This window comes from Somniosus microcephalus, chromosome 6 (assembly GCF_052327205.1).
Source record: "Somniosus microcephalus isolate GS21.2 chromosome 6, FLI_Smic_1.0, whole genome shotgun sequence".
In the NCBI taxonomy this organism is placed as follows: domain Eukaryota; kingdom Metazoa; phylum Chordata; class Chondrichthyes; order Squaliformes; family Somniosidae; genus Somniosus; species Somniosus microcephalus.
Genome location: NC_140992.1, coordinates 167682951 through 167703657, shown reverse-complemented (window position 1 = coordinate 167703657; position 20707 = coordinate 167682951). Strand labels below are relative to the sequence as shown.

Genomic DNA, 20707 nt, shown 5'->3' with positions numbered 1-20707 from the left:
TCTCTTCTCTTTGCCGAGCAGTGTTCGATGGGAATTCACGACTCTTCCTTTGCTCTGTCAGAGTGGGAAAGGTTTGGAAAAGCAATCACCAGCAATTAAGAAGCTGAATAACTTGCCATCCCACGGAGGTTTATTGCTTTAAAGCAGAAGTTTATTGGGTTTCCCAGATGGCCTCATGAGCAGCGGCGCCTCCTGGTGTCGGAGTGAGTAGTTCAGACCAGAAAGAGCCAGATCTGTGCAAAGTATGGGACTTACAAGTGGTGTTAGCCAGAGCGCTACCCAAAGCTCAAAAAATGCGTCTGTGTTCACAAAGGTTGAGGGCAGGATCAGGCTCAGTTGTGATGCTCCCCACAGTTGGATAGCCATTTGTCTCACTGCCTAGGCTCACACGTCAGGAAAGGCCTCTTGATTGAGATACTAGATGTCGCTGTCACCTTGGAACTGCTGCCTGTAAAACTCAGCGCCTTTGGGAAAGGAGGGCAGGAAAAAAAACAATCAACAATAGGGTATCAATCCCCTCGGGCCCACCATTTTGGGATGCTGGCAGTGTTAAACAGCCCTTAGATCTGCATTTCTTCCATCATGGCTGTAGACTGCCCTGTCTCACAAGGAGACCCACTATCTGTCAGTCACTTTTCAGTCAGCCAGGGATGACCATTGTAGGTTGTAGGGTGGGTCTGATGTCCTCCAGCCTTATTCCATTATCTTCAGGAACAGGGAGGACCATCACTGGGCCCTGCCCTCTCCTCTCCTCTCCTTGCAGCAGCTTTGCCAGCTCCCACCTCGCTCAGGAGTGTCCGCAATAGTGCCGGTAACACCTGCCCTGTTAGAGTGAGTGAGCGCGATGACATCTTTCTTGTTCCTTATAAAGTTCTGATGTAGGCTGTGTCAAACTGACACTTAATAAAGGACACAGCTCATTTACATCCAGCATACGGCCACAATGATTTGGCTGTATGGTTTTGTATGACTTGGGACAGAGTGATGCTAAGCTAAAAAGTGGGAGGTGCTAGACCTTTTGGCTTTGATATGAGTAGCAGAGATGAGAAGATTCTCGGAGGTTCCAAATCATGACGCTTCCTGAAAGATCTACTTTGATATTCTGTTGAATGCTGCTGCTTCTGAGTTAGATCTTCCTGCAGCTTAACACTGGTGAGGCCAAAACCGCCTTGTCTGGGTCTTGGCAGGACGTCTGCACCTTATCCCTGATACGATCCCATCGCTGGCTGCTCATTGAGACTCAACGTCCGACCTTACTTGTTCTTTCTTTTCAAAACTGCTCAAATGTAACTTCCCATCTCCTGGACTTCCAACATCCCTGCTTCTTTCTCTGAGACTGTCTTCTCTGCTGGGTTGTCTCGATTCTAGTAACTGGCCTTCTGCTGCGTCCTCCTCCACCGCCTCTCCTCCATTGTCCAGCTGAGTTGGATTGCCCTCACCATCCAGTCGTAGCCAGAGATTCCACTGTAGTGGTTCTCTTCCAGCCCCGCACTGTTACCTCTTCTGAAATTTCTGGGGCCTGAATGAGGTTCTGACATATTGGAGTGGATTGTCCCGTTTGGTGCCAGGGCATGAGGACTCGGCGGGGCGGAATATCATGAAGGTGAATGTTGAAAAGCATTGGTAAATGGAGTCATTTTTATCTCCTCCTTCACAGGTACTATGACAGCAAGTCAAACCCCCGAGATATCTGTGCTTCTCTAATTCTGCCCTCTTGAGCATCCCTGATTATAATCGCTCAACCTTTGGTGGCCGAGCCTTCTGTTGCCTAGGCCCTAATCTCTGGAATTCCCTGCCTAAACCTGTCCACCTCGATACCTCACTTTCCTCCTTTAAGACGCTCCTTAAAACCTACGTCTTTGACCAAGCTTTTGGTCACCTGCCCTAATTTATCCTTATGTGGATCGGTGTCAGGTTTTTTTTGTCTTGAAATACTCCTGTGCAGCGTCTTGGGAAGTTTTACTACGTTAAAGGCGCTATATAAATACAAGTTGTTGTTGTTGAGTTCTCAGACCCTGGCAATCATACAAAAAATGCAGCCAGGTTGAAAATTGGGGCAGAAGGAATTGGGTGCAAAGCACGGTGGACTCCTCCAATCTTCTGGTTGCCCCTCAGACCTGCTCTGAATCTGCACAACTCAAGGCCTGCAAATCTAAATAAAAACCAGCAACAACACAGCATCAAAATAAAGAAGACAAAACTGCTTCTTACATGAGCCTCTGTCCCTTTATCAGCTCCTTTGCACATTCAGCTTTCTGCCTATCTAATCCAATACTCACACCATAAAGTCCTGTCAAAAAGAACAGGAAATCTCACAGCGACTTTTCTTCACGTAACTTATGTGAAGTTTCACATGGGAATGAAGTGCTCACACATTCTGAGACAGAACAATTTACATTAGCTTGGCAGGAGATTTCAACACAGTGGGATTACAGTGGGATTGAGGATCGTCGGATTTCTGGGGCTCTGCAGGTTCATTTCTGGTGACAGGAAAATCTAGCCTAGTGAGAGAAAAGGGAGAATAGGAAAGGAATGTGAATGTTGAAAAGCATTGGTAAGTGGAGTAATTGTTATCTCCTCCATCACAGGTACTACGACAACAAGTCAATTGGTGGAGTGGTGGAGAGCTGGTGTAACCAGCAAGGTTCAAACAACCCGACCAACAACAGAATGTCAGCGAGGGACAAGAAACTGAAAACTGACTTAGGTAAGTGGAAGTCACCGGGGCGAGTCTGAGTCACAGTGACTGCGGTAAGTGTGAGTCACAGTGACTGGGGTAAGTGTGTGTTACACTGACTGGGGTAAGTGTGGGTTAACGTGACTGGGGTAAGTGTGTATTACAGCGGATGGGTAAGTGTGTGCCAAAGTGACTGGGGTAAGTTTGTGTTACATTGACTGAGGTAAGTGTGTTTTACAGTGACTGGGGTAAGTGTGTGTTTCACAGTGGGGTAAGTGAGTGTCACAGTGACAGGGGTAAGTGTGTGCCACAGTGACTGGGGTAAGTGTGTGTTATACTGACTGGGGTAAGTGTGCTTTACAGTGAATGTGGTAAGTGTGAGTCACAGTGACTGGGCTAAGTGTGAGTGTTACAGTGACTGGGGTAAGTGTGTGTCAATGTGGCTGGGGTAAGTGTGTATCACAGTGACTGGGGTAAATGTGTCTGTTACAGTGACTGGGGTAAGTTTGTGTTACATTGACTGAGGTAAGTGTGTTTTACAGTGACTGGGGTAAGTGTGTGTTTCACAGTGACTGGGGTAAGTGTGTGTCACAGTGACTGGGGTAATTGTGTGTTACAGTGACTGGGGTAAGTGTGTGTCACAGTGACTGGGGTAAGTGAGTGCCAAAGTGACTGGGGTAAGTGTGTGTTACAGTGACTGGGGTAAGTGTGTGCCACAGTGACAGGGGTAAGTGTGTGTCACAGTGACTGGGGTAAGTGTGTGTTATACTTACTGGGGTAAGTGTGTGTTACAGTGACTGTGGTAAGTGTGAGTCACAGTGACTGGAGTAAGTGTGTGTTACAGTGACTGGCGTAAGTGTGTGCTACAGCGACTGGGGTAAGTGTGTGTCACAGTGAATGGGGTAAGTGTGTGCCACAGTGACTGGGGAAAGTGTGTGTCACAGTGACTGGGGTAAGTTTGTGCCACAGTGACTGGGGTAAGTGTGTGTCACAGTGACTGGGGTAAGTGTGTTTTACAGTGAATGTGGTAAGTGTGAGTCACAGTGACTGGGGTAAGTGTGTGTGTTACAGTGACTGGGGTAAGTGTGTGTCAATGTGACTGGGGTAAGTGTGTTTCACAGTGACTGGGGTAAATGTGTGTGTTACAGTGACTGGGGTAAGTTTGTGTTACATTGACTGGGGTGTGTGTCACAGTGACTGGGGTAAGTGTGTGCCACAGTGACAGCGGTAAGTGTGTGTTCCAGTGACTGGGGTAAGTGTGTGTCACAGTGACTGGGGTAAATGTGTGTTATACTGACTGGGGTAAGTGTGTGTTACAGTGACTGTGGTAAGTGTGAGTCACAGCGACTGGGGTAAGTGTGTGTCACAGTGAATGGGGTAAGTGTGTGCCACAGTAACTGGGGTAAGTGTGTGTCACAGTGACTGGGGTAAGTTTGTGCCACAGTGACTGGGGTAAGTGTGAGTCACAGTGACTGGGGTAAGTGTGTGTGTTACAGTGACTGGGGTAAGTTTGTGTCAATGTGACTGGGGTAAGTGTGATTCACAGTGACTGGGGTAAATGTGTTTGTTACAGTGACTGGGGTAAGTGTGTGTTACAGTGACTGGGGTAAGTGTGTGTTACAGTGACTGGGGTAATTGTGTTTCACAGTGACTGGGTTAAGTGTGTGTTACAGTGACTGGGGTAAGTGTGTGTTACAGTGACTGGGGTAAGTGTGTGCCACAGTGACTGGGGTAAGTGTGTGTCACAGTGACAGGGGTAAGTGTGTGTTACAGTGACTGGTGTAATTGTGTGTCACAGTGACTGGGTTAAGTGTGTGTTATACTGACTGGGGTAAGTGTGTTTTACAGTGAATGTGGTAAGTGTGAGTCACAGTGACTGGGGTAATTGTGAGTTACACAGACTGGGGTAAGTGTGTGTCTCATTGATTGGGGTAAGTGTGTGTTACAGTGACTGGGGAAATTGTGTGTTTCATAGTGACTGTAGTATGTATTTGTCACAGTGACTGGGGTAAGTGTGTGTTACACTGACTGGGGTAAGTGTGTGTTGCAGTGACTGGGGTAAGTGTGTGTTACACTGACTGGGGTAAGTGTGTGTTTCACAGTGACCGGGGTAAATGTGTGTCACAGTGACTGGGGTAACTGTCTGTTACAGTGACTGGGGTAAGTGTGTGTCACAGTGACTGGGGTAAGTGTGTGTCACAGTGACTGTGGTTAGTGTGAGTCACAGTGACTGGGGTAAGTGTGTGTTACAGTGACTGGGGTGAGTGAGTGTCACAGTGACTGGGTTAAGTGTGTGTTACAGTGACTGGGATAAGTGTGTATCACAGTGACTGGGGTAAGTGTGTGTCACAGTGACTGGGAAAAGTGTGTGTTACACTGAATGGGTATGTGTGTGGCACAGTGACTGGTGTAAGTGTGATTTACACAGACTGTGGTAAGTGTGTGTCACAGAGACTGGGATAAGTGTCTGTTACAGTGACTGGGGTAAGTGTGTGTTACACTGACTGGGGTAAGTATGTGTTACAGTGACAGGGTTAAGTGTGTTTTACAGTGATTGGGGTAAGTGTGTGTCACAGGGACTGCGGTAAGTGTGTGTTACGTTGACAAGGGTAAGTGTGTTTTACAGTGACTGGGGTAAGTGTGTGTCACAGTGACTGGGGTAAGTGTGTGTTATACTGACTGGGGTAAGTGTGTTTTACAGTGACTGGGAAAAGTGTGTGTCACAGTGACTGGGGTAAGTGTGTGTCACAGTCACTGGGGTAAGTGTGTGCCACAGTGACTGGCTAAGTGTGTGTTACAGTGACTGGGCTAAGTGTGTGTTACAGTGACTGGGGTAAGTGAGTTTCACAGTGACTGGGCTAAGTGTGTGTTACAGTGACTGGGGTAAATGTGTGTCAATGTGACTGGGGTAAGTGTGTTTCACAGTGACGGGGTAAATGTGTGTGTTACGGTGACTGGGGTAAGTTTGTGTTACATTGACTGAGGTAAGTGTGTTTTACAGTGACTGGGGTAAGTGTGTGTTTCACAGTGACTGGGATAAGTGTGTGTTACAGTGACTGGGGTAAGTTTGTGTTACATTGAGGTAAGTGTGTTTTACAGTGACTGGCGTAAGTGTGTGTTTCACAGTGACTGGGGTAAGTGTGTGTTATACTGACTGGGGTAAGTGTGTGCCACAGTGACAGCGGTAAGTGTGTGTTCCAGTGACTGGGGTAAGTGTGTGTCACAGTGACTGGGGTAAATGTGTGTTATACTGACTGGGGTAAGTGTGTGTTACAGTGACTGTGGTAAGTGTGAGTCACAGCGACTGGGGTAAGTGTGTGTCACAGTGAATGGGGTAAGTGTGTGCCACAGTAACTGGGGTAAGTGTGTGTCACAGTGACTGGGGTAAGTTTGTGCCACAGTGACTGGGGTAAGTGTGAGTCACAGTGACTGGGGTAAGTGTGTGTGTTACAGTGACTGGGGTAAGTTTGTGTCAATGTGACTGGGGTAAGTGTGATTCACAGTGACTGGGGTAAATGTGTTTGTTACAGTGACTGGGGTAAGTGTGTGTTACAGTGACTGGGGTAAGTGTGTGTTACAGTGACTGGGGTAATTGTGTTTCACAGTGACTGGGTTAAGTGTGTGTTACAGTGACTGGGGTAAGTGTGTGTTACAGTGACTGGGGTAAGTGTGTGCCACAGTGACTGGGGTAAGTGTGTGTCACAGTGACAGGGGTAAGTGTGTGTTACAGTGACTGGTGTAATTGTGTGTCACAGTGACTGGGTTAAGTGTGTGTTATACTGACTGGGGTAAGTGTGTTTTACAGTGAATGTGGTAAGTGTGAGTCACAGTGACTGGGGTAATTGTGAGTTACACAGACTGGGGTAAGTGTGTGTCTCATTGATTGGGGTAAGTGTGTGTTACAGTGACTGGGGAAATTGTGTGTTTCATAGTGACTGTAGTATGTATTTGTCACAGTGACTGGGGTAAGTGTGTGTTACACTGACTGGGGTAAGTGTGTGTTGCAGTGACTGGGGTAAGTGTGTGTTACACTGACTGGGGTAAGTGTGTGTTTCACAGTGACCGGGGTAAATGTGTGTCACAGTGACTGGGGTAACTGTCTGTTACAGTGACTGGGGTAAGTGTGTGTCACAGTGACTGGGGTAAGTGTGTGTCACAGTGACTGTGGTTAGTGTGAGTCACAGTGACTGGGGTAAGTGTGTGTTACAGTGACTGGGGTGAGTGAGTGTCACAGTGACTGGGTTAAGTGTGTGTTACAGTGACTGGGATAAGTGTGTATCACAGTGACTGGGGTAAGTGTGTGTCACAGTGACTGGGAAAAGTGTGTGTTACACTGAATGGGTATGTGTGTGGCACAGTGACTGGTGTAAGTGTGATTTACACAGACTGTGGTAAGTGTGTGTCACAGAGACTGGGATAAGTGTCTGTTACAGTGACTGGGGTAAGTGTGTGTTACACTGACTGGGGTAAGTATGTGTTACAGTGACAGGGTTAAGTGTGTTTTACAGTGATTGGGGTAAGTGTGTGTCACAGGGACTGCGGTAAGTGTGTGTTACGTTGACAAGGGTAAGTGTGTTTTACAGTGACTGGGGTAAGTGTGTGTCACAGTGACTGGGGTAAGTGTGTGTTATACTGACTGGGGTAAGTGTGTTTTACAGTGACTGGGAAAAGTGTGTGTCACAGTGACTGGGGTAAGTGTGTGTCACAGTCACTGGGGTAAGTGTGTGCCACAGTGACTGGCTAAGTGTGTGTTACAGTGACTGGGCTAAGTGTGTGTTACAGTGACTGGGGTAAGTGAGTTTCACAGTGACTGGGCTAAGTGTGTGTTACAGTGACTGGGGTAAATGTGTGTCAATGTGACTGGGGTAAGTGTGTTTCACAGTGACGGGGTAAATGTGTGTGTTACGGTGACTGGGGTAAGTTTGTGTTACATTGACTGAGGTAAGTGTGTTTTACAGTGACTGGGGTAAGTGTGTGTTTCACAGTGACTGGGATAAGTGTGTGTTACAGTGACTGGGGTAAGTTTGTGTTACATTGAGGTAAGTGTGTTTTACAGTGACTGGCGTAAGTGTGTGTTTCACAGTGACTGGGGTAAGTGTGTGTTATACTGACTGGGGTAAGTGTGTGTTACAGTGACTGGGGTAAGTGTGTGTCACAGTGACTGGGGTAAGTGTGTGTTACAGTGACTGGGGTAAGTGTGTGCCACAGTGACAGGGGTAAGTGTGCGTTACAGTGACTGGGGTAAGTGTGTGTTATACTGACTGGGGTAAGTGTGTGTTACAGTGACTGTGGTAAGTGTGAGTCACAGTGACTGGAGTAAGTGTGTGTTACAGTGACTGGCATAAGTGTGTGTTACAATGACTCGGGTAAGTGTGTGTCACAGTGAATGGGGTAAGTGTGTGCCACAGTAACTGGGGTAAGTGTGCGTCACAGTGACTGGGGTAAGTTTGTGCCACAGTGACTGGGGTAAGTGTGAGTCACAGTGACTGGGGTAATTGTGTGTCACAGTGACTGGGTTAAGTGTGTGTTACAGTGACTGGGGGAAGTGTGTGTTACAGTGACTGGGATAAGTGTGTGCCACAGTGACTGGGGTAAGTGCGTGTTACAGTGACTGGGGTAAGTGTGTGTCACAGTGACTGTGGTAAGTGTGTGTTATGCGGACTGGGGTAAGTGTGTTTTAACGTGAATGTTGTAAGTGTGAGTCACAGTGACTGGGGAAAGTGTGTTTTACAGTGAATGTGGTAAGTGTGAGTGACAGTGACTGGGATAAGTGTGTTTTACAGTGACTGGGGTAAGTGTGCATTACTTTGATTGGGGTAGGTGTGTGTTACAGTGACTGGGGTAATTGTGAGTTACACAGACTGGGGTAAGTGTGTGTCACAGTGATTGGGGTAAGTGTGTGTTACAGTGACTGGGGAAATTGTGTGTTTCATAGTGACTGTAGTATGTATGTGTCACACTGACTGGGGTAAGTGTGTGTTACACTGACTGGGGTAAGTGTGTGTTGCAGTGACTGGGGTAAATGTGTGTTACACTGACTGGGGTAAGTGTGAGTCACAGTGACTGGGGTAAGTGTGTGTTACAGTGACTGGGGTAAGTGAGTGTCACAGTGACTGGGGTAAGTGTGTGTCACAGTGATTGGGGTAAGTGTGTGTTACAGTGAATGGGTATGTGTGTAGCACAGTGACTGGTGTAAGTGTGATTTATACAGACTGTGGTAAGTGTGTGTCACAGAGACTGGGATAAGTGTGTGTTACAGTGACTGGGGTAAGTGTGTGTTACACTGACTGGGGTACGTGTGTGTTACAGTGACAGGGTTAAGTGTGTTTTACAGTGATTGGGGTAAGTGTGTGTCACAGGGACTGCGGTAAGTGTGTGTTACGTTGACAAGGGTAAGTGTGTTTTACAGTGACTGGGGTAAGTGTGTGTCACAGTGACTGGGAAAAGTGTGTGTCACAGTGACTGGGGTAAGTGTGTGTCACAGTCACTGGGGTAAGTGTGTGCCACAGTGACTGGCTCAGTGTGTGTTGCAGTGACTGGGGTAAGTGAGTTTCACAGTGACTGGGCTAAGTGTGTGTTACAGTGACTGGGGTAAGTGAGTGTCACAGTGACTGGGGTAAGTGTGTGTTATACTGACTGGGATAAGTGTGTTTTACAGTGACTGTGGTAAGTGTAAGTCACAGTGACTGGAGTAAGTGTGTGTTACAGTGACTGGCGTAAATGTGTGTTACAACGACTGGGGTATGTGTGTGTCACAGTGAATGTGGTAAGTGTGTGCCACAGTGACTGGGGTAAGTGCGTATTACAGTGACTGGGTTAAGTGTGTGTTACAGTGACTGGGCTAAGTGTGTGTCACAGTGACTGGGGAAATTGTGTTTTACACTGACTGGGGTAAGTGTGTGTTACAGTGACTGGGGTAAGTGTGTGTTACAGTGACTGTGGTAAGTGCGTGTTACACTGACTGGGGTAAATGTGTGTTTCACAGTGACCAGGGTAAATGTGTGTCACAGTGACTGGGGAAATTGTGTTTTACACTGACTGGGGTAAGTGTGTGTTACAGTGACTGGGATAAGTGTGTGTTACAGTGACTGGGGTAAGTGTGTGTTACACTGACTGGGGTACGTGTGTGTTACAGTGACAGGGTTAAGTGTGTTTTACAGTGATTGGGGTAAGTGTGTTTCACAGTGACTGGAAAAAATGTGTGTGTTACCGTGACTGGGGTAAGTGTGTGTCAATGTGACTGGGGTAAGTGTGTGTCACAGTGACTGAGGTATGTGTGTGTTATACTGACTGGGGTAAGTGTGTGTTATACTGACTGGGGTAAGTGTGTGTCACAGTGACTGGGGTAAGTGTGTGTTACAGTGACTGGGGTAAGTGTGTGTCACAGTGACTGAGGTATGTGTGTGTTATACTGACTGGGGTAAGTGTGTGTTACAGTGACTGGGGTAAGTGTGTGCCACAGTGACTGGGCTAAGTGTGTGTTACAGTGACTGGGCTAAGTGTGTGTTACAGTGACTGGGGTCAGTGTGTGTTACAGTGACTGGGGTAAGTGAGTGTCACAGTGACTGGGGTAAGTGAGTGTCACAGTGACTGGGGTAAGTGTGTGTTACGGTGAATGGGTATGTGTGTGGCACAGTGACTGGTGTAAGTGTGATTTACACAGACTGGGGTAAGTGTGTGTCACAGTGAATGTGGTAAGTGTGTGCCACAGTGACTGTGGTAAGCGTGTGTTATACGGACTGGGGAAAGTGTGTTTTAACGTGAATGTTGTAAGTGTGAGTCACAGTGACTGGGGAAACTGTGTGTTACAGAGACTGGGGTAAGTGTGTGTTATACTGACTGGGGTAATTGTGAGTTACAGTGACTGTGGTAAGTGTGTTTTACACTGACTGGGGTAAGTGTGAGTCACAGTGACTGGAGTAAGTGTGTGTTACAGTGACTGGGGTAAGTGTTTATCACAGTCACTGGGGTAAGTGTGTGCCACAGTGACTGGTGTAAGTTTTTGTTACATTGACTGGGGTATGTGTGTGTTACAGTGACTGGGGTAAGTGTGTGTCATACTGACTGGGGTAAGTGTCTTTTACAGTGAATGTGGTAAGTGTGATTCACAGTGACTGGGATAAGTGTGTGTTACAGTGACTGGGGTAAGTGTGTGTCATACTGACTGGGGTAAGTGTCTTTTACAGTGAATGTGGTAAGTGTGAGTCACAGTGACTGGGGTAAGTGTGTGTCACAGTGACTGGGGTAAGTGTGTGCCACAGTGACTGGTGCAAGTTTTTGTTACAGTGACTGTGGTAAGTGTGTGTTATACTGACTGGGGTAAGTGTGTGTCACAGTCACTGGGGTAAGTGTGTGTTAGACTGACTGGGGTAAGTGTGAGTTACAGTGAATGTGGTAAGTGTGAGTCACAGTGACTGGGGTAAGTGTGTGTTAAACTGACTGGGGTAAGTGTGTGTTAATGTGACTGGGGTAAGTGTGTATTACAGCGGATGGGTAAGTGTGTGCCAAAGTGACTGGGGTAAGTGTGTGTTACAGTGACTGGGGTAAGTTTGTGTTACATTGACTGAGGTAAGTGTGTTTTACAGTGACTGGGGTAAGTCTGTGTTTCACAGTGACTGGGGTAAGTGTGTGTCACAGTGACTGGGGTAAGTGTGTGTTATACTGACTGGGGTAAGTGTGTTTTACAGTGACTGGGAAAAGTGTGTGTCACAGTGACTGGGGTAAGTGTGTGTCACAGTCACTGGGGTAAGTGTGTGCCACAGTGACTGGCTAAGTGTGTGTTACAGTGACTGGGCTAAGTGTGTGTTACAGTGACTGGGGTAAGTGAGTTTCACAGTGACTGGGCTAAGTGTGTGTTACAGTGACTGGGGTAAATGTGTGTCAATGTGACTGGGGTAAGTGTGTTTCACAGTGACGGGGTAAATGTGTGTGTTACGGTGACTGGGGTAAGTTTGTGTTACATTGACTGAGGTAAGTGTGTTTTACAGTGACTGGGGTAAGTGTGTGTTTCACAGTGACTGGGATAAGTGTGTGTTACAGTGACTGGGGTAAGTTTGTGTTACATTGAGGTAAGTGTGTTTTACAGTGACTGGCGTAAGTGTGTGTTTCACAGTGACTGGGGTAAGTGTGTGTTATACTGACTGGGGTAAGTGTGTGTTACAGTGACTGGGGTAAGTGTGTGTCACAGTGACTGGGGTAAGTGTGTGTTACAGTGACTGGGGTAAGTGTGTGCCACAGTGACAGGGGTAAGTGTGCGTTACAGTGACTGGGGTAAGTGTGTGTTATACTGACTGGGGTAAGTGTGTGTTACAGTGACTGTGGTAAGTGTGAGTCACAGTGACTGGAGTAAGTGTGTGTTACAGTGACTGGCATAAGTGTGTGTTACAATGACTCGGGTAAGTGTGTGTCACAGTGAATGGGGTAAGTGTGTGCCACAGTAACTGGGGTAAGTGTGCGTCACAGTGACTGGGGTAAGTTTGTGCCACAGTGACTGGGGTAAGTGTGAGTCACAGTGACTGGGGTAATTGTGTGTCACAGTGACTGGGTTAAGTGTGTGTTACAGTGACTGGGGGAAGTGTGTGTTACAGTGACTGGGATAAGTGTGTGCCACAGTGACTGGGGTAAGTGCGTGTTACAGTGACTGGGGTAAGTGTGTGTCACAGTGACTGTGGTAAGTGTGTGTTATGCGGACTGGGGTAAGTGTGTTTTAACGTGAATGTTGTAAGTGTGAGTCACAGTGACTGGGGAAAGTGTGTTTTACAGTGAATGTGGTAAGTGTGAGTGACAGTGACTGGGATAAGTGTGTTTTACAGTGACTGGGGTAAGTGTGCATTACTTTGATTGGGGTAGGTGTGTGTTACAGTGACTGGGGTAATTGTGAGTTACACAGACTGGGGTAAGTGTGTGTCACAGTGATTGGGGTAAGTGTGTGTTACAGTGACTGGGGAAATTGTGTGTTTCATAGTGACTGTAGTATGTATGTGTCACACTGACTGGGGTAAGTGTGTGTTACACTGACTGGGGTAAGTGTGTGTTGCAGTGACTGGGGTAAATGTGTGTTACACTGACTGGGGTAAGTGTGAGTCACAGTGACTGGGGTAAGTGTGTGTTACAGTGACTGGGGTAAGTGAGTGTCACAGTGACTGGGGTAAGTGTGTGTCACAGTGATTGGGGTAAGTGTGTGTTACAGTGAATGGGTATGTGTGTAGCACAGTGACTGGTGTAAGTGTGATTTATACAGACTGTGGTAAGTGTGTGTCACAGAGACTGGGATAAGTGTGTGTTACAGTGACTGGGGTAAGTGTGTGTTACACTGACTGGGGTACGTGTGTGTTACAGTGACAGGGTTAAGTGTGTTTTACAGTGATTGGGGTAAGTGTGTGTCACAGGGACTGCGGTAAGTGTGTGTTACGTTGACAAGGGTAAGTGTGTTTTACAGTGACTGGGGTAAGTGTGTGTCACAGTGACTGGGAAAAGTGTGTGTCACAGTGACTGGGGTAAGTGTGTGTCACAGTCACTGGGGTAAGTGTGTGCCACAGTGACTGGCTCAGTGTGTGTTGCAGTGACTGGGGTAAGTGAGTTTCACAGTGACTGGGCTAAGTGTGTGTTACAGTGACTGGGGTAAGTGAGTGTCACAGTGACTGGGGTAAGTGTGTGTTATACTGACTGGGATAAGTGTGTTTTACAGTGACTGTGGTAAGTGTAAGTCACAGTGACTGGAGTAAGTGTGTGTTACAGTGACTGGCGTAAATGTGTGTTACAACGACTGGGGTATGTGTGTGTCACAGTGAATGTGGTAAGTGTGTGCCACAGTGACTGGGGTAAGTGCGTATTACAGTGACTGGGTTAAGTGTGTGTTACAGTGACTGGGCTAAGTGTGTGTCACAGTGACTGGGGAAATTGTGTTTTACACTGACTGGGGTAAGTGTGTGTTACAGTGACTGGGGTAAGTGTGTGTTACAGTGACTGTGGTAAGTGCGTGTTACACTGACTGGGGTAAATGTGTGTTTCACAGTGACCAGGGTAAATGTGTGTCACAGTGACTGGGGAAATTGTGTTTTACACTGACTGGGGTAAGTGTGTGTTACAGTGACTGGGATAAGTGTGTGTTACAGTGACTGGGGTAAGTGTGTGTTACACTGACTGGGGTACGTGTGTGTTACAGTGACAGGGTTAAGTGTGTTTTACAGTGATTGGGGTAAGTGTGTTTCACAGTGACTGGAAAAAATGTGTGTGTTACCGTGACTGGGGTAAGTGTGTGTCAATGTGACTGGGGTAAGTGTGTGTCACAGTGACTGAGGTATGTGTGTGTTATACTGACTGGGGTAAGTGTGTGTTATACTGACTGGGGTAAGTGTGTGTCACAGTGACTGGGGTAAGTGTGTGTTACAGTGACTGGGGTAAGTGTGTGTCACAGTGACTGAGGTATGTGTGTGTTATACTGACTGGGGTAAGTGTGTGTTACAGTGACTGGGGTAAGTGTGTGCCACAGTGACTGGGCTAAGTGTGTGTTACAGTGACTGGGCTAAGTGTGTGTTACAGTGACTGGGGTCAGTGTGTGTTACAGTGACTGGGGTAAGTGAGTGTCACAGTGACTGGGGTAAGTGAGTGTCACAGTGACTGGGGTAAGTGTGTGTTACGGTGAATGGGTATGTGTGTGGCACAGTGACTGGTGTAAGTGTGATTTACACAGACTGGGGTAAGTGTGTGTCACAGTGAATGTGGTAAGTGTGTGCCACAGTGACTGTGGTAAGCGTGTGTTATACGGACTGGGGAAAGTGTGTTTTAACGTGAATGTTGTAAGTGTGAGTCACAGTGACTGGGGAAACTGTGTGTTACAGAGACTGGGGTAAGTGTGTGTTATACTGACTGGGGTAATTGTGAGTTACAGTGACTGTGGTAAGTGTGTTTTACACTGACTGGGGTAAGTGTGAGTCACAGTGACTGGAGTAAGTGTGTGTTACAGTGACTGGGGTAAGTGTTTATCACAGTCACTGGGGTAAGTGTGTGCCACAGTGACTGGTGTAAGTTTTTGTTACATTGACTGGGGTATGTGTGTGTTACAGTGACTGGGGTAAGTGTGTGTCATACTGACTGGGGTAAGTGTCTTTTACAGTGAATGTGGTAAGTGTGATTCACAGTGACTGGGATAAGTGTGTGTTACAGTGACTGGGGTAAGTGTGTGTCATACTGACTGGGGTAAGTGTCTTTTACAGTGAATGTGGTAAGTGTGAGTCACAGTGACTGGGGTAAGTGTGTGTCACAGTGACTGGGGTAAGTGTGTGCCACAGTGACTGGTGCAAGTTTTTGTTACAGTGACTGTGGTAAGTGTGTGTTATACTGACTGGGGTAAGTGTGTGTCACAGTCACTGGGGTAAGTGTGTGTTAGACTGACTGGGGTAAGTGTGAGTTACAGTGAATGTGGTAAGTGTGAGTCACAGTGACTGGGGTAAGTGTGTGTTAAACTGACTGGGGTAAGTGTGTGTTAATGTGACTGGGGTAAGTGTGTATTACAGCGGATGGGTAAGTGTGTGCCAAAGTGACTGGGGTAAGTGTGTGTTACAGTGACTGGGGTAAGTTTGTGTTACATTGACTGAGGTAAGTGTGTTTTACAGTGACTGGGGTAAGTCTGTGTTTCACAGTGACTGGGGTAAGTGTGTGTCACAGTGACTGGGGTAAGTGTGTGTTACAGTGACTGCGGTAAGTGTGTGTCACAGTGACTGGGGTAAGTATGTGCCACAGTGACTGGTGCAAGTTTTTCTTACAGTGACTGGGGTAAGTGTGTGTTATACTGACTGGGGTAAGTGTGTGTCACAGTCACTGGGGTAAGTGTGTGTTACACTGACTGGGGTAAGTGTGAGTTACAGTGAATGTGGTAAGTGTGTGTTAAACTGACTGGGGTAAGTGTGTGTTAACGTGACTGGGGTAAGTGTGTATTGCAGCGGATGGGTAAGTGTGTACCAAAGTGACTGGGGTAAGTGTGTGTTACAGAGACTGGGATAAGTTTGTGTTACATTGACTGAGGTAAGTGTGTTTTACACTGACTGGGGTAAGTGTGTGTTTCACAGTGACTGGGGTAAGTGTGTGTCACAGTGACTCGGGTAAGTGTGTGTTACAGTGACTGGGGTAAGTATGTGTCACAGTGACTGGGGTAAGTGTGTGCCAAAGTGACGGAGGAAAGTGTATGGTCAGTGATTGGGGTAAGTGTGTGCCACAGTAACTGGGGTAAGTGTGTGTCACAGTGACTGGGGTAAGTTTGTGCCACAGTGACTGGGGTAAGTGTGTCTTATACTGACTGGGGTAAGTGTGTTTTACAGTGAATGTGGTAAGTGTGAGTCACAGTGACTGGGGTAAGTGTGTATTACAGTGACTGGGTAACTGTGTGGCAAAGTGACTGGGGTAAGTGTGTGTGTTACAGTGACTGGGGTAAGTGTGTGTCAATGTGACTGGGGTAAGTGTGTTTCACAGTGACTAGGGTAAATGTGTGTGTTACAGTGACTGGGGTAAGTTTGTGTTACATTGACTGAGGTAAGTGTGTTTTACAGTGACTGGGGCAAGTGTGTGTTTCACAGTGACTGGGATAAGTGTGTGTCACAGTGACTAGGGTAAGTGTGTGTTACAGTGACTAGGGTAAGTTTGTGTTACATTGACTGAGGTAAGTGTGTTTTACAGTGACTGGCGTAAGTGTGTGTTTCACAATGACTGGGGTAAATGTGTGTTATACTGACTAGGGTAAGTGTGTTTTACAGTGACTGGGGTAAGTGTGTGTCACAGTGACTGGGGTAAGTGTGTGTTACAGTGACTGGGGAAAGTGTGTTTTACAGTGAATGGGTATGTGTGTGGCACAGTGACTGGTGTAAGTGTGATTTACACAGACTGTGGTAAGTGTGTGTCACAGAGACTGGGATAAGTGTGCGTTACAGTGACTGGGGTAAGTGTGTGTTACACTGACTGGGGTAAGTGTGTGTTACAGTGACAGGGTTAAGTGTGTTTTACAGTATTGGGGTAAGTGTGTTTCACAGTGACTGGGGTAAATGTGTGTGTTACAGTGACTGGGGTAAGTGTGTGTCAATGTGAATGGGGTAAGTGTGTGTCACAGTGTCTGCGGTAAGTGTGTTACGTTGACTAAGGTAAGTGTGTTTTACAGTGACTGGGGTAAGTGTGTGTCACAGTGACTGGGGTAAGTGTGTGTTATACTGACTGGGGTAAGTGTGTTTTACAGTGACTGGGAAAAGTGTGTGTCACAGTGACTGGGGTAAGTGTGTGTCACAGTCACAGGGGTAAGTGTGTGCCACATTGACTGGCTAAGTGTGTGTTACAACGACTGGGGTATGTGTGTGTCACAGTGAATGTGGTAAGCGTGTGCCACAGTGACTGGGGTAAGTGTGTATTACAGTGACTGGGTTAAGTGTGTGTTACAGTGACTGGGGTAAGTGTGTGTTACTGTGACTGGGGTAAGTGTGTGTTACAGTGACTGTGGTAAGTGTGTGTTACACTGACTGGGGTAAGTGTGTGTTTCACAGTGACCGGGGTAAATGTGAGTCACAGCGACTGTGGTAAGTGTGTGTCACAGTAACTGGGGTAAGTGTGTTTCACAGTGACTGGAATAATTGTGTGCCACAGTGACAGGGGTAAGTGTGTGTCACAGTGAATGGGGTACGTGTGTGCCACAGTAACTGTGGTAAGTGTGTGCCACAGTGACTGGGCTAAGTGTGTGTTATACTGACTGGGGTAAGTGTGTTTTACAGTGAATGTGGTAACTGTGAGTCACAGTGAGATGAGTAAGTGTGTGTTATACTGTCTGTGCTAAGTGTGTTTTAAAGTGAATGTGGTAAGTGTGAGTCACAGTGACTGGGTTAAGTTTGTGTTACAGTGACTGGGGTAAGTGTGTTTTACAGTGACTGGGTAACTGTGTGGCACAGTGACTGGGGTAAGTGTGTGTGTTACAGTGACTGGGGTAAATGTGTGTCAATGTGACTGTGGTAAGTGTGTTTCACAGTGACTGTGGTAAATGTGTGTGTTACGGTGACTGGGGTAAGTTTGTGTTACATTGACTGAGGTAAGTGTGTGTCACAGTGACTGGGGTAAGTTTGTGCCACAGTGACTGGGGTAAGTGTGAGTCACAGTGACTGGGGTAAGTGTGTGTTATACTGACTGGGGTAAGTGTGAGTTACAGTGACTGTGGAAAGTGTGTTTTACTCTGACTGGGGTAAGTGTGTGTTACAGTGACTGGGGAAAGTGTGTGTTACAGTGACCGGGGTAAGTGCGTGTTATACTGACTGGGGTAATTGTGAGTTACAGTGACAGTGGAAAGTGTGTTTTACTCTGACTGGGGTAAGTGTGTGTTACAGTGACTGGGGTAAGTGTGTGTTACAGTGACCGGGGTAAATGTGTGTCACAGTGACTGTGGTAAGTGTGTGTCACAGTGACTGGGGTAAGTGTGTGTTACAGTGACTGGCGTAAGTGTGTGTTACAGTGACTGGGGTAAGTGTGTGTCACAGTGACTGGGGTAAGTGTGAGTTACAGTGACTGGGGTAACTGTGTGTTCCACTGACTGGGGTAAGTGTGAGTTACAGTGACTGGGGTAAGAGTGTGTTACAGTGACTGGGGTAAGTGTGTGCCACAGTGACTGGGGTAAGTGTGTGTCACAGCGACTAGGGTAAGTGTGTGTTATACTGACTGTGGTAAGTGTGTGTTACAGTGACTGGGGTAAGTGTGTGCCACAGTGACTGGGGTAAGTGTGTGTCACAGTGACTGGGATATGTGTGTGCCACAGTGACTGGGGTAAGTATGTTTCACACTGACTGTGGTAAGTGTGTGTCACAGTGACTGGTGTAAGTGTGTGTTACAGTGATTGTGGTAAGTGTGTTTTACAGTGGCTGGCATAAGTGTGTGTTACAGTGACTGGGGTAAGTGTTTTTCACAGTGGCTGGGGAAAGTGTGTGCCACAGTGACTGGGGTAAGTTTTTGTTACATTGACTGGGGTATGTCTGTGTTACAGTGACTGGGGTAAGTGTGTGTCAATGTGACTGGGGTAAGTATGATTCACAATGACTGGGGTAAATGTGTGTGTTACAGTGACTGGGGTAAGTGTCTGTCAATGTGACTGGGGTAAGTGTGTGTCACAGTGACTGGGTTAAGTGTGTGTTACAGTGACTGGGGTAAGTGTGTGTTACAGTGACTGGGGTAAGTGTGTGTCACGGTGACTGGGGTAAGTGTGTGTTACAGTGACTCGGGTAAGTATGTGCCGAATGTGTTTAGTGTGAGTCACAGTGACTGGGGTAAGTGTGTGTCACAGAGACTGGGATAAGTGTATGTTACAGTGACTGGGGTAAGTGTGTGTTACAGTGACAGTGTTAAGTGTGTTTTACAGTGATTGCGCTAAAAGTGTTTCACAGTGACTGGGGTAAATGTGTGTGTTACAGTAACTGGGGTAAGTGTGTGTCACAGTGAGTGCGGTAAGTGTGTGTTATACTGACTGGGGTAAGTGTGTGCCACAGTGACTGGGCTAAGTGTGTGTTACCGTGACTGGGGTAAGTGTGTGTCACAGTGACTGGGGTAAGTGTGAGTTATACTGACTGGGATAATTGTGTTTTACAGTGAATGTGGTAAGTGTGATTCACAGTGACAGGGGTAAGTGAGTGTCACAGTGACTGGGGTAAGTGTGTGTTATACTGACTGGGATAAGTGTGTTTTACAGTGACTGGGGTAAGTGTGTGTCACAGTGATTGGGGTAAGTGTGTGTTATACTGACTAGAGTAAGTGTGTTTTACAGTGAATGTGGTAAGTGTGTGTTATACTGACTGGGGTAAGTGTGTGTTACAGTGACTGGGGTAAGTGTGTGTCACAGTGACTTTGGTAAGTGTGTGTTATACGGACTGGGGTAAGTGTGTTTTAACGTGAATGTTGTAAGTGTGAGTCACAGTGACTGGGGAAAGTGTGTGTTACAGTGACCGGGGTAAGTGCGTGTTATACTGACTGGGGTAATTGTGAGTTACAGTGACTGTGGAAAGTGTGTTTTACTCTGACTGGGGTAAGTGTCTGTTACAGTGACTGGGGTAAGTGTGTGTTACAGTGACTGTGGTAAGTGTGTGTTACACTGACTGGGGTAAGTGAGTGATTCACAGTGACCGGGGTAAATGTGTGTCACAGTGACTGTGGTAAGTGTGTATCACAGTGACTGGGGTAAGTGTGTGTTCCACTGACTGGGGTAAGTGTGAGTTACAGTGACTGGGGTAAGTGAGTGTTACAGTGACTGGGGTAAGTGTGTGTCACAGTGACTAGGGTAAGTGTGTGTTATACTGACTGGGGTAAGTGTGAGTTACAGTGACTGGGGTAAGTGTGTGTTACAGTGACTGGGGTAAGTGTGTGTCACAGTGACTGGGATAAGTGTGTGCCACAGTGACTGGGGTAAGTGTGTTTCACAGTGACTGTGGTAAGTGTGTGTCACAGTGACTGGTGTAAGTGTGTGTTACAGTGATCGTGGTAAGTGTGTGTCACAGTGACTGGGGCAAGTGTGTGTTATTATGACTGGGGTAAGTGTGTTTTACAGTGAATGTGGTAAGTGTGTTTTACAGTGACTGGGGTAAGTGTGTGCCACAGTGACTGGGGTAAGTGTGTGTTACAGTGACTGTGGTAAGTGTGAGTCGCAGTGACTGGGGTAAGTTTGTGTCATAGTGACTGGGGAAAGTGTGTGTTACAGTGACTGGGGTAAGTGTGTGTGTTACAGTGACTGGGGTAAGTGTGTGTGTTACAGTGACTGGGGTAAGTGTGTGTGTTACAGTGACTGGGGTAAGTGTGTGCCACAGTGACTGTGGTAAGTGTGAGTCACAGTGACTGGCGTAAGTGTGTGTTACAGTGGCTGGCATAAGTGTGTGTTACAGTGACTGGGGTAAGTGTTTTTCACAGTGGCTGGGGAAAGTGTGTGCCACAGTGACTGGTGTAAGTTTTTGTAACATTGACTGGGGTATGTGTGTGTTACAGTGACTGGGGTAAGTGTGTGTCATACTGACTGGGGTAAGTGTGTTTTAC

The 20707-nt window shown here is 47.0% G+C and overlaps 1 protein-coding gene across 1 annotated transcript in view; it reads left to right on the top strand.

Annotated features, from left to right (window-relative positions):
- Window positions 1-20707, top strand: part of necab2 (N-terminal EF-hand calcium binding protein 2) — a 908814-nt gene that overhangs the window by 819635 nt on the left and 68472 nt on the right. The window contains exon 7 of the mRNA XM_085992018.1: window positions 2589-2707. Coding sequence (XP_085848144.1) covers window positions 2589-2707 — 119 coding nt within the window. The remainder of the gene's footprint in view (window positions 1-2588; window positions 2708-20707) is intronic.